The sequence below is a fragment of the Trichogramma pretiosum genome, unplaced genomic scaffold (assembly GCF_000599845.2).
Source record: "Trichogramma pretiosum strain Unisexual culture from Peru unplaced genomic scaffold, Tpre_2.0 scaffold19, whole genome shotgun sequence".
NCBI classification, from domain to species: Eukaryota; Metazoa; Arthropoda; class Insecta; order Hymenoptera; family Trichogrammatidae; genus Trichogramma; species Trichogramma pretiosum.
This window is the reverse complement of record NW_019641707.1, coordinates 1,629,095-1,643,866: the sequence shown is the minus strand read 5'-3', so window position 1 is coordinate 1,643,866 and position 14,772 is coordinate 1,629,095. Positions and strand designations below refer to the sequence as shown.

Sequence of the window (14,772 nt, the reverse complement as noted above, 5' to 3'; positions counted from 1 at the left end):
AAAAAAGTTTCACGAAGCTCCGGAAGGTGCTCATTACAAGCGAATAAGCTTGGCTCGCACAGATTTTTCGATGTGAGCTTTTAGCAGCAGCAACATCGAGTTCAAAAACAATGAGTCAGGAGGGTCACGTTCTTGGCATTGAGCTTCGTAACTCTGTAACCATAATTGTAGAGAACGAAGTATATCTCTATTCATTTTTTCTTCTTTACTCTCATTTGTGTCATCCAGCGAATATAAAGATGACGATAGCTTTGTCACTTGTGCGGAAGGTGAATTTCCCCAATGTTGTTATAAAAAAAGCTCTTTTTGAAAGTAGATCTCAATAAAAATAGAGCAAAATTTCGTTGGTTTCGTAGTTTACCTTATTGTTACTTACGTTCGGTACATCGTACGCATGTAATATGCAATTTTTCGTTCAAATATCTCGAATTTTCGTCTCACGCTACAATTTGCAACAAGCACCAGAAGCAGCGCAGCAATAATTCTCCTACAGCGCATACACGCACACATAAGCTGGCGCAGCCGGTGGAACAAGTCTGTGTAGCTTTTGCAACGGCGTGCAATGTTTGCATCCTCTTTCGCTGATAATTCCCAGCCCGAACGAAACGTTCCTCTCGCTGAAAAAGTGGGTCGTTATTATACGTAGAGCCGACTGTTGTGTGTACGTTCTATACAGTTGCTTGCTCGCAACTTTCGAGTGATTCTATACTGCTGTTATTATATAGTACGTCTGGGTATCCCACATACGTGTGTGTATGCGTGTAAACTGCTTGACGAATATATACATGCATGTATCGTGCACGTACACGAAAGTGCCTCTCGCTGAATTGTGCATGTACGTATATTGTAAAACCGATGCTTGCGATTGCATATTTCTAAGTTCGCGTGTCTTAAATATGAGAGATTTTGATCGCGTGGCGCAAATAAGAAGCTCGTTTATAAGAGTTATTCGAGGCGCCAGACTCGCATAATTCAAACGAGTTAGTTTTTCGAGCTTTTTTTTTTGTTTCTAGCAGCCATTTGGTAATAATTTAAGGAAAATGTGGCCCGTTGGCATGTCAGAACAGACTGATAGACGTCGGATTTTTTGGTAATTTTATCGCTTCTTTTACTGCTTCCCGGGGCACGATCTGATATTATAATGAGAAGATTGATTTATTACGTGTTTTTTTCAACACTTCACAGGCATAATTTATACTTTGGATATCAAGTCGAGTAAAGTCAATTGAATTAATATTTAAAGTTGTGATTCATCAAATCTCATATGTAATCTTTTAATCTTGAAACAGGTCAGCTTTAATTTATATAGGTTTCTCTCTACCCTCATAGTTAAGTTTCTATTGCTTTTTTTTACCTGCATTTTTTCACGTTCTCTGTCTGTCTTTCTCCTTTGTTCCTACTATATGTATCGCTATTATTTCCCTGTCTTTTTTCTTTTCTGTTGGCACCGTTCATAGAATGTTTTATCCAGCTCTTCTGAGCAGATAGTACATAGAACTTTCAAAAAATCAATAAATAATGATTTATCTTTTCAAAAAAAAAAATTTCGTCCTTTCTTGGCTTCGACGCTCAATGAAATAACATTCGATTGATATTTTCTACTTCATTTTTTTTAAACTAACGACTTGATTAAAAATGTATGAAACGAAGTGCTTCTTATCATGAAGTAATTTTAATCGAAAAATAGTCAACCCTTTCTTTCAAAAGTAATGTAAAATTTGTAAAAAAAAGGATATTTGGTAGCATGCTAATTTCATTTCAATAAAAAATGATTTAACTTTTTACAAATGGCAAAAATAATTTCCTTTCAAATGAATTCCAAAAATACGGGTTACTTTGCTTAAAATCACGGTTGTAACTTGTAGATGGAACCCATTTGAATCCAGTTAAAAATAAGAGCCCCACAGGGAATTGAAAAGCCACCTACAAAGCTAGAAATAAAAAAGGAAGCGATCTTCGACACCTCGTCCTCAAGGCGAAGCTGTGTTTTAGTCCGGGGAGAGTGGAAAAAGTAGAGCGTAACGAATGAGTTTTTTTCCTATATAAAGTTGCTACAAAGAAGAAAGTGCCTCGATTTACGATATATTGGTTAATACAATTGTAACGACCAAACAGAATAAGCGTGAAAAACATAAATAATGAACTAGAAATTGCGAGTTTGCAATCAACTTGGCAATGCGATTGTTTATCAGGATGACGAGGTCTGAACGACAGATACGAACTGCGAGCTTGACTGCATCGATCGACACCGTGACCCTTTCGTGATCGTAATGCTCTTCAACATCGATCCATAAACTCGCTCTGTGTACTTGTTACTTAGGAGTGAGCTATAAAATTTGACGTTCGACGAGACTACGAAAGGGTAACAATTACAAAAACGTTGAACGTAATTGAAAAGAAACTTGAATTTTTAAAAGTTTATGAAATTTTATTTCAAAGTGGGCTAAAACAGTCGAAAACGTTTTATTATATGTACAAATTTTCTTGAAGCCTCAAATAGTATTCTAATAAAGTAATTTGATATGAAAGGAAATGCTTGTAACGCGTCAAGCTTTTTGCGTATTTGATTTTCTATTGTATAGTTGTGTACCTGAAATTAATATATTTTTCTTTACCTCAAATATTCAAACAAAAACTTTACGATTACGCAATAAAAAATGAAAATTATTCAATAATTTCCTTTTAATCTCTTTTAAAATTTTAATTATTTAAAATTTTCCTTAAAACTCAGAGATACTCAACTAATGCTCTGAACCACACCAAGGTAAATAAAAGCAAAAATTTAAATTATCTGAAACCGTAATGAAAAAATGTTGGTGGTATTATCTAAACATTTCTCAAGTAACCCAAAAATGTTTAGTTTTACTGTTTTTAGTCTTCAACAATGCTAACTAGCCTGGGATATTACAGGCTTATCTTAAGCTTTACATATACCAGTTTATTGCAGCACATGCATGTGTATGGCAGTCAAAAAATATAAGGGTGATCCTAGTAATTCAAGAGTTTTTGAACAGAGAGATGATGACTTCTTTTCAAACGTTCGAGATATTGCTTTTGAACCGAACTCAAATTATTGTTTAACAGTATTATTGAGATTGCCACTTAATATTTTCCCGAACAATCAGAATGTACATAATTTTTTTAGATGATCAAAATTATCCAATTAATAGCATAGTAATCTTGAATCTTTCGTTAAAAAAAAATTAATTTTTGTTCAGACCTTGGCATCTCCTTAAAATTAGTTTTCTGATAAATGTTTATATAAGTCTATACGAATGATTTCAAAGCGGCTTTTTATTCTAATCGAAAGTAGAACGTGTTATGCAAGAGTAATCAGTACACGTGCTCGCAAACTTGGAGAATTCAGATGATCTTAAGCTTTATTAAATAAAAAAGCTACACTACGCTCCGGTGACTGTTTTCAAATGCATCTAGTGTGCACTTGTCACGTGTGCATTTTCATGAATTTGATTCTTCCAGTCTTGCTCTAGGATACTTGCCATTGTTCACGAGTGTAATTTTATTCATTAGGAGAAAATCTTGCGGCTCAAAAGGATGTATGCACAGCATCACGGAAGCAAAAGAAAATAATCACCTAGTCTTTTGAATAACAAATAGTTGGACAAAAAATTTTCCTAATACTTCTTACACAATGTAGAACATTACGAAGTAACTTAATTAAATTTATAAGATTTCACTTGGGTTAATGCGAGTTCGTTCGTATTGTTATAGAATAATTTTTGAGGGAGAAATTTTAATTGAAGACCCACGTGTTAATAAGATATAACGCGTGAATACACGTATACGTAACACGAGCTACCCTCATTTTCCGTGCCAAGATCTTCGTCGCAGGTTTATACATAAAAGGGTTTGCTCGCGTATTATTTGAATTCTAATCGCTTCATGTATGCACCATCGTTTGGAAAATTAGAGCAGCGCTAGAAGTAGTAGCCTTGCCGGGGTAGAACTTGAACAACGATTAGTCGCGTGTATGTATGTATATAGTCGTCTTAGCTGCCTGTGGCACCCTACAACTTTGCACGGTATGTAATCATACATATTGCATGCACCCGAGTAAAACCCGTTTCTATGGGTAGGCGCAAGACGTATATATCTGTAAAAAATTTCATGTTTTACCACTTGATTGATAGTATGCAGCCTTTTTATAACATCCTTATGGAAAATTTTTTTGGTGACCCGAAAGAAATGAAAATGTAGCTTTTTGTACTTCTAAATGGCGCACAAATTAAAAGTTGAACTTTGCTGTAAAATGACAAATATTTTAATTTTAATTTTCACTCGATGACATTAAACATGCTTAATCGATTGTGTCACTTGTTCGTATTTTTTATAATCATCGATTTTTCAGAACCTGCCATTAAGCAACGAGTTATGAGATTTTAATTAATTGTATGAATAAGCATGAAGTAAAGAAAATAAATAATAATCATAAAAATTAAACAATTGAAAACAATATTGTATAATCTTGAACATAACAATTAAATCATGCATCGAATTCGTTTAAAAAAAGTAGTACAAATCAAACAGTAGTCAGGCTTAATATCACTATTACCATTTTTCGTCTAAGAGTTATTTCACTATTATTGAATTATTTTATGCTCACTGATCATTAATAAAATGCTTTAACATTATAGGCACACTAAAAGCTCTTTTAAAAGCCTATTTTTTATGAACTATTAAAAATTACATCTATAAACAGTTGAAAAATTACTTTCTCTGTGAAATCTTAGCTGCACTAAATAAATAAATACGACTAATAAAATCTAATCTGTAATATCTATTATGAAGTCTAATTTTTTAAAACCATCTATCCACTAAGCTTTATTGAATCAAATTTATCAAATCATTGCTTCATGTACCTGACTTAGACTTCTAAAGCTACTTGTACTGGCACTGCGTGTCTGTAAATACAAGTACGGTAAATTCATAACGGCTTTGAAAATAGTTGACTTATATGAGTGATAACGTAAAAAAATAAGTAATGTTGTGTGTTGGTCAGATAGTATTTATTACCAAAAATAAAATTTTTATTACTGAGAGTTAAAATATTTGGTTACAAAAAATCAAAGCTGTATGAGGAAAAATGCATCGGTTATCAGAAGGGAGATGAATATTTGAGAAAATCTTCATTTGTGCTTGATATCAGGTTGTAATAGATACGCATATATATATTATGAAAGTCACTTATCATCTCTGTACCATGAGCACATTCACAAACATGTGTGTTTAAATTCTGCAGCAGTAACAGAGGATAAACGTAGGCATGTTATGAGTTATGCATGTAAACATTCACTATTACTGCTTGGAGCATTTCTACTCTATAACGGTAAAATTATTTTATTTAATATCCATTTTGTTTATACAGTGCACAGGATAAAAAAATTATTAAAGAAGCTGGTTTATTTGAAATTTTCATTTTATTCTCTGATCAAATGGTGATTTTTTAGTGCTTTATTATGCCTATATATTAAAATCCCTCACCTATTAATCTTAAATTGCATGCCTGACTATTAAAAGAAAATGAGAATTTTCTCTGCTATTCTAAATTCATTAATTAAACTGCCTCGTTCTGGAAAATCTCATTTCTAACATCGTCCCACGACACCAGCTGCGAAACCGCAATTTTCTAAGATTTCGAATAAATAACTTAATTTCAAGGTGCACTTCGGTGTGCTAATCTTGAATTAACGTCTTCATTACTTTTACAATCTAAATAAGCAATTGGGAAACTCTTTTTAAAACTGGTCTCTCGCATTGACGCTTGGTTATAGTACTTAATCAAACTCATGTATTACGTGCATATCTAATGGCGTGTAAACGGTACTAACGTTCATTTCAATTAGTTTACTTTTTTGCTACTGTGTCGAAGGTCTTAAGGCCAATCGTTTGACTTCGTTTATAAGTATAGATAAAGACTCGCAACGGAATTGCTGTGCATAATACTCTAGAGAATCATAACGAAAATTTGATAAATAATTCAAAGGGTCGAGGCTAAATCAAACTTTTCATCGTGAAAAATAGCCTAGAGAGCAATGACCAACACGCAAGTTTTTATTGTTTAGCAAACCATGTAATAGCGATTCTAACTTGGGTAAGGTATAATTAATGCGAGTGGATTGACCTACTAGAAAAATGATGTGTCCCGTACAGTCTCTTCATATAACAATAATCTATGTAAGTACATTTTTGAGGCTACCATGAATACGTAAAACCTTGTCATTATTTTTTACTCTTTGTTGAATTATTGATAGTGAATTAAAATGGCAGATATTTTTTTGAAAATGAGTCGATGAATTTAAAAGTAATTAGTGTTTAGAAAAATATTTTTTCCCACTCTAACCTAAAATACGCAACTTTGCCGCTAATTTTAGGCTCTCGTAGGAAAAAATAGTATCTCAAACTGGTGCAGATATGGTTTTTTAACAATACTCGTTACAGCACTCTCCTTCGGCTCGTGCTATAATCCCTCGTTTTGCTAAAAAACCATATGTGCACCCGTTGAGAAATATACTATCACCAGGGCTAAGTGCTAAAGTAAACTTTTTGAATTCTTTTAATAAATTATACACCCTTATGAAATTTAAGTTAAAAGAAAGTGAAATACAACCAAACGCTACAGCTAATTCTAACGTCTACGAATGATTTTGTATATTCTTTAATCCTATATCCTTTCCTATATGTGACAATATCATGTTTACTTCAAAACTTAGCGAGTAAAAATCTAATAATGACTCACATAGAAAATATCAACAACCAAACCAATAATAACAACCAAGAATACCTGAAATAAATTAAAACAAAAAAAAATCAATGGAAAATTAGTTGGAAAACTAATGGAAAACTAATGGAAAACGGCTTAATTTTGGCGATATTTATAAAATGGAATTTTTACCAATACATCCATAAACTAGGTCATAAAATAGAAGAAAAGAAATTTACTCGAAGGCGTTATTCGGTCGTGATATTATAATTGATGCTGCACGTAGTACGAAGTTCATAAACAGCTATTAATATGCAGCTTTAAATTATTATCAGGAATCGAAGATAGTAATTATCTCAAGTTCACTACATTCGATAAACTACTATGTAAATAAGGCTAATTTAGAAATTAGATAAACATTTTTTTTGCAACAATTTTGATACTTCTTTGAGAAAATATTATGAATAGATTCAGACTTTTGATCGCGCTTTATGCTAAAGTGTGTTAAAAACGGAGTGTTGCTTATTTTGAATGCGTTTGAACACCGGTGTAGGTTTGCAGAACTTTATCACACTTAAGAATGTATGAGCAAATGCGTACAGCTATATGTCTTGCATGTGTACAAAGTGAAGAGGAGAGAATAGACCAGTGAAATGGAATAAAAATGCTGAAGAAAAGAAAGATGAATAATGATAGGTTGTGGCACAATACTCTCGACTCGACGCCTTTAAAGGAGAAAAAGAAAGAGACATATTATGTTTCGCTAGAAGTACGCGCCATGCTCCCCTTCCTATGCAGTTCTCTCTTTCGCTTGCGGGCGAGAATACGACGATATAAATCGATAAAACGATTTTTACTCGTTCGCTCCGCCAGGACCCGGATTTTCGACACAACGCAAGTTAGAGACATTTGGGTTAAGAGACGAGTACCATCGAGACAGCACGGAATAACAAATGAGATGTATTTTTTTTTTTTTTTGCTTTTCAATGGGATTCTTTCAAGACCGAATGAGATTACTTTTGTCGAATAATTTTCTGGGAATATTTAAATAATTCGTCTAAATTTCAAACATTTTTTTTTATCTTTTTGCAACATTTTTCTACACAAATAAAACTCTAACTTAAGTTGTTAGTATTTTGAAATTTAGACGCACGCAAAAAATTGTACAAAGAAAAAAGAGCATATTGATGACCTAGTTTTTTCAAAGCTACAAAATGTTACGGAATTCATTATGAAATATGTCCACAAAATTATTGACACAAGTTAAATTATCATATGCTATAACTAGTGGCAACCCCAGTTGCAGAATGCTGAGCAAATATAAAATTTAAATTCAATATTACAACATTAAAATCAAATACAAATGATGAAATTAGCATTCCTCGCTCATTAAAATATTATAAAATTGCAAATTTGAAATCCTACATTTTGTCGGTGACGTTTTGTCAGTTGGACATTCGATTTTGTAAATGATCACATCGTTTTTATAATTTTTTTATTTTTAGTTGTACAACAAATGTTAGATCTTGTAATCAAAATTAATTATGCGGATTCGTAAATGTGATCATGAATTTGAGTTTTATAAAATTCATGAAGTATTTTGAAATGATCCCTTGTTTTCGAGAACTTTTGGAGCGTACACAATCGAGCGCTGGGACTATTTCTTCATGCATCATTCAGGAAGATATGATAAAGAGCTTAGTTTGAAATAGGCCGTTGCAACAAATTCGTCGTTGGAAATAAAATGAGAGTAATCGAGGTTATCGAAAAAGAGGATTTTTTCGAGTTCGACCAATATACAGGTACTGTGGAACCGATAAATGTATAAAACGAATGTTCAATCGAGTACAGTAAACTCAGTCGAGTCCAAAAGCAGTAGTAATTTTTCACTGGGGGTAAGTTTTATATTATTAATCAAATTTCGTTTACCACAAAAGTTTGATGCACTGCAGCAAAAAAAATTGTGCGTGAATTCGATAAAAATACAAATAAGATAGAAAGCCTCTTGGCTAAAGAGAAAATTTAAATATAACAAATAATCCGCGTACATCGTTTCATATGTAGATTTTTTTTACAAGTCATCGCAGAAAGCATTCGTAGAAAGTGTACGTCGTAAAGCTTACTTTTATGCCATAAAAAATCCACTCCAAAGAGTATACGAGGGGTTTAGATTCGAATGTAGTTTTTTCCAGTCGATACATACATGTACAAACACACACAAACGCGTGACTCATACTCGAGTCACGAGCGAACGAAGAGCCTCGCTCGTCCGAAGGATGTATTTCTGCTCCACTGGGAGCAATATCTGTAAGACAATATTCCGTAAACGACATCCTTCAATATATGTGTTTTAACGATTCGAAGAAAGGAAGAAAGCAGTACCCACTTCTACAACTCGTCCAATAATAACGGTACGGAAAAGTATAAGCGAAGGATAATGCGATTGTCGATATAATTTTAATTTCAATATATATTATATATATAGTTTTAAAAAGTTGCGCGTGTCAGCTCGAAAAAATTTCATATACAGTAGAAGAAAGAAAAGGATTAGAATGTTTTTACCTTGCTCCTATTACGTGGTGCAAAGTCTTCCTTGCTAGGCTTTCGCCTCTTGTCCTTGAGTATCATTCTTGCCGCTGCGAACGCCATGTTTGTTACTGTTTCTTCTCTGTGCGCCTCTTCTCGCTTGCTTTACTTCCGGCAAACTAATCCGGTCAACTTTTGAGATCACAGACACACACGCGTGGACAAAACAAACTCAAACGCTTATGCACACACTCTTCTATTTCTATATCTTTATTTACGTATATTTACACAAGTTCTTCAATTTGAGTTTCAGCTATGCGACCGCGCGTGTGCAGCAGCTTTAAACCTCTCTTGTTCAACGATGAATATCGAGTTTATTATTTAAATATCGACTACACTTAGACTTAGGTCTCGTAGTAATGTATAAACAATCTAGATAATTATGTTATTGACTAGATGTAAAAGCGCTATGAAAATCACAAGATGGCACTCGTTTATGATTCGAACTAATAGCTTCCCCTCTGCGTCAGTCACTGAGCCCAGTGATGATGAGTTGCTGTTCCTTCTCTAAATTACTTTTATCCGTGTTATTTTGTGCGTGTATGTGCGCGTCGTGTCTGGTTGCATCTGGTGACTGTAATCTTGGTGGATGAATCTATTGAAAGTCGAAGCTACGTTGCGTGGGGCTTTATAAATATTGGCTGGATCTTCATTTTGTCTTTCAACAGGGCCAAGTTTGCATCTAAGTTTAGTGTGCCTGCTGAATTGTGGCCATGGAGCTGGAAAAAGATCAAAAGTTCTTTTTTATTATGAAAATGGCTAGAGTAGAAAGGAGACTTTGGCACTCATTGTAATGATACGGTCTTGTTTCTCTTGTAATAAAAGATGATGAAGCAAATCTCCAGTGTAAAAGACTTAAAAGTGATCAAAGCATAAGCTAATAATGAATGACATTTAATTTTTGCGACAAACAAAAGCTGTTTGATGAAATAATCTCTGAGGTAATATCGAAAAGTATTGGGAGTTGTGACAATGTGGTGTATTAGTGAATTCAATGTTTCTGATTAGATGTGTCATGCGGCACTACAGGATGATCGCATTATTGTGCAATAGTGTGCAAATGTTCCTAGTAATGCGTGTGTACACACGAGCATTTGAATTTAGTCCGCGAAGTGCACTCGCATTATCACGCTATCAATTACCGTATTTTCTAATGCGCCACTCACGACACTTATCGTCAAACACGCGAAGAAAGATAAAGTTACAAATGCTTCTCTACTTACATAAGTATTGTTATCGCACGAGAGCCAAGCAGTTTACCAAAAAAATTCTAAAATCAAGCATAATTCACACGCTAATGTTTTCGTTCGATTTGACAGGCTGGATGAGAGCGTACAAACGAAAGTAAGTGCACTTGCTAATCCTCTACAACGGTTAAACTTATGAGTTTTAAGGATTTACGTGTCGGGAGTGTGTCTATACTAAAAACTGCGGTGCGACGCTTAGAGCAATTTTTGAGAGAGGTGACGCGCACCCACAATACAGAAGCTTTTGTAAATTTAGTCGAGGCTCGGTAAGGGGTTCATGCAGAAATTGAAGTGTAAATATGTTTCAAGTGTATTTTATTTCTTAACCTCGCAATTAGTCACACCCAATTTTTATACAAATTTCTCTGACTATTATTGTTTATGTACTGTACCAAACAATTCATTTTGATCAAAATATAATTACTGTTCTCTTTTTTTTTTGTTATGTGCAGTTTGCGAGAGCAATACAATTATAACTAGGGTGCACAATTTTACACACGTAAATAATATCTATGCATTTGTATACAGACATGCGGGTATAGAACTTGTTAAGGTGATTATGACTCGATTGGCGCACTTTCACGTGTCCAGGAATGAGATATTCACTGGCCGATATCCAAGTCCAGGCTCTTTTGTGAGCCAGAGAGAAAAAAAGCAAGAGCCCGATTGCAGACTCGTGAAATCGCGATATACTATCTATAACCCACTTTTATGTTTTTTTTTGCTTTTGTTTCATGTTGTACTTCTCATATGTGTATATTTTAATCTAGTGTTCTATAACTAGAATTTTCATAACATATGGTGCAAAAAGCTCAAAAAATGGATATTTCATAAAGATATCATAGTCACATATTTCATGTACTATTTCGTATACGCGTATGTAAATTTGATGGCACCCAACAATTTAGTTTTATTTAATTTTATTTTTCAAACAAAAAGTTACTCTCATCTCATATTTAAATTAAGACAGTGACAATTACTAACTTTTACTCTTTTTAAATAGAGTCTAAAGGGAAATTGATGCAAACCATTATAAAATAGCGAGATATTCTTGGCAATATGCTTTTACGATAAGTTGTCATTACAATTATTACATTACTTTGATCAAAATTAGATTACACTAGTCATTGTGCCAGCAATCAATGCCACGAAAATCCATTATTGGTTGACTCTGAAATAGTTTAATTAAGTAAATTATCTGATTGTGCCAGCGATATAAAGACATACATCATTTTTATACCAAATGCAGTGTAATTAATTCAGAATATTTTATAAAAATAAGGCAATACAAATATGAATAGAATTTCATTTTGTATACTATGTACGACAATTCATAGATATTATTAATGAAAAACTTGTATAAATAGAATGGCAAATGATTTTAATGATTTATTGACAATCTGACAAATTGGTCTGAAACGATTTTATCCTATTTTTTTTTTACAAAATATATGATTATATAGAATAGAAAGACTTCATAAAAGTCTAATTAATCACTTTTTCTAATGCACTGCCAGAAATCATCTCAGTAAGACATATATCAAACAATATGTGTGTATTTGCACTAACAAACGTTTCGCAAGGGTATTTCATCATTTGATATACCTAAGAACTGCTAAAAGCTTTCGAGTAATTAGTTTGCTGTACCCTGATGACTACAGCAATCTTTTTGTTTCGCGCACTAGTTCAAATTTTATTGCCTCGAGAGACATTTTTATAGCGTGTATCAATCATCGTGTATACGCGCACAACTTTACCCGCAAATGTCAATAGTGATAGATATAAACTATCAAAATTGTGAAACATGAGGCATTTTCATTTGCTTACACGACCGTCGTATTTGTTCATTTACTTTTTTTTATGAACATCCTGAACCCAGAATAAAATTTAAATTTGAGGTTGTGGGAAATGTCAGAAACAAGCAAACAAGGCATCTAGATAGCTGCGCGAAATAATAAGCGCTTCATATGAAGAGAAAAAAGTTTCGAATTCACACTCGAGTACGTGTCTACGGCAACGTCGTTGAAAAATGACATAATAACGCTGAGCTTTTTTACAGTGAACTTGAAGTTGCATTTGTATATGTACATAAGAGGAACTCCAAGTAACATCTAATATTATACTTTTATCAGAAAAGTTGTTGAAAATAATGTTTTATGTCAAAATGTGAAATTTTCCGAAGTTAAAATCTTACATATAAGGCAAGAAATTTCTTTTAATTTTGCAAATATTATTCCTCAAAAAAAAATCTGAAGTATGCAAAAAATACTTTAAGCCACCATAGTGTAAAAATACTTGCATTCCTTAAATAAATATTTTATCATAGATAATTCAATATTGCTTCAGAACGAATCTCGAAAAGCTCTATCGAGTACCGTGTGAGATAGACCCATCGGTATTCACATATGTAGGCACTGGTATATATAAATCCTACGCAAAAACTAAGTCAGTAGGCTAGAACCGATAACACGTTTGCAACACTTATGGGTTAACGACTCGCAGTCACGCGGCACTTTAGCGAGTGACAGTAGTGTAGCGCACAGCTTTGTCTGCCTTTTTACACGAGCCAGCGGGCGATACACGTACGCACACATGCATAATAAAAAAAAACTAGACGAGCCTGCAATACCCTCATACATAGGCTCGAGCGAATGAAGTAATCGACAGGTCACTGGTTTCGCTCACTCGAAATGTTGGTGATGCCCGCACCGGTACGTATGTACATTCCCGGCAGAGCTGGTGCTGACGCGACTCTCTTCTTTTTTCGTTACGTGCAATTAAATGTTTTTGCGCTGCACGGTATAACGCGCGGAAAAGTTTTTGCTACCCGAATCGCCAAGAATAGGAGAAAAAATGGGACGAAAGTCTAGAGCGCGCGCAGTACTGTTTGTATTCCACGAGCATCGTGTTTTCAAACTTTTTCCGTTTTTTTCTAAAAGTAATAGAAAGTAGCTGTAGAATGAGAAAAAAGAAGAACCCCGGCTCACATTTCCAGAAGAATTCCCGAGTCTCAAGAGCAAATTATATTGGCAATTTAATGAAAACTTTTTGCGATATTGTTTAACAACAATATTTCTACCCCTTATCCCGATTTGAGTGGCTTCGAAATATTTTAATTATTAATGGGCATAAAATTACGCGAAATTGAAAATTACCAAGTTCTGTGACGTTGGGAAACTTCTTTCGACTACTTCGTTAACTACTTCAAAATGTAAAAAAAAATGAAAGAAAGATGATTAGCGCTATTCGCATGAAATTATTCAGAAAATTTGTAAAGAATTTCGCGTGAAGTTTTTACCAATAACTTTAACAACTTTTTGAGGAATATTTTCAATTTATCACAAGTCACAATCATTAATATCGAATCTACATTACAAACTTGTTATTTAAATGTACGTGTAATTTTACAGTATTCAGTGTATTGATCCAATTAACAAGCAAGTTCTAACGAAAGCTTTACTTGGGTGCGATCGCCGCCCTCCAAATCGTAGATACGTAGGGAAAATTAAGTTTTCTCTCAGGTGAAACTTTACGCGTGAATGCTCGAAACTGCAAGTTTCACTGAATATCAAATTCCCGGGAGATTTTGAAATTTGATTTTCAACTGAAATATTCTCACTTTTACATCATTTTTATCCTTGCAAATTCCAGTTCATATGTGAAAAATAAGGTGAAAAAAGGGGTTGACGTAATGTAAAGCTAAGGTTGAAACGTGAGCAAGCATAATTACAACTATATCAGCGAGCAACAATCATAATAATAATGACTGTCAAAGCGACCGTACGTACTGAAGAGGGAGACACGAATGAGAAGGTAAATTATCCGGTGAAATTGTCGGCAATATATTGCAATCCATTAGGTTGCCTCTAGTTTATCACGAAGAGCTTACGTTTGGTTGCTGCTGCATGATGCTGGAGCAATAATACGAGGAATTCACTCGCGCGACGACACTTGCTTAATCTCTGGGGAGCTGAAATTTTAAACTTTGCGCTAAACACGAACGCGAACAAAAAAAAAGTTTTATCCGCTTACGATATACTTTTGTACACGATTTGAAATTCCTATTTTTGTTATTTTCGCGAGATGTCCGCGAGCAAAGAGTCTTATATATATACATATCGTCGAGTACTCGAATCATTAACGAATAGAGAGCGAGAGGGGAAGGAAAGAGAGAGAGAGAGAGAAAAGGAGAGATTCGTATCTTTGAACGAGGCGTTA

General features: G+C 33.9%; 1 protein-coding gene across 4 annotated transcripts in view; it reads right to left on the bottom strand.

Annotated features, from left to right (window-relative positions):
• LOC106650908 (neo-calmodulin-like) overlaps nucleotides 1-14,772 on the bottom strand; it is a 68,352-nt gene that overhangs the window by 29,916 nt on the left and 23,664 nt on the right. For 2 of the 4 annotated variants that reach the window (XM_023463086.1, XM_014369169.2), the window contains exons 2-3: nucleotides 9,284-10,026; nucleotides 4,881-4,922 (exon numbers count right to left, since the gene is read on the bottom strand). The exons of 1 other annotated variant lie outside the window; for it this stretch is intronic. In XM_023463086.1, coding sequence (XP_023318854.1) covers nucleotides 4,881-4,922; nucleotides 9,284-9,370 — 129 coding nt within the window. In that variant the 5' untranslated portion in view covers nucleotides 9,371-10,026. The remainder of the gene's footprint in view (nucleotides 1-4,880; nucleotides 4,923-9,283; nucleotides 10,027-14,772) is intronic. One more of the 4 variants, XM_014369171.2, reaches the window with a different exon arrangement.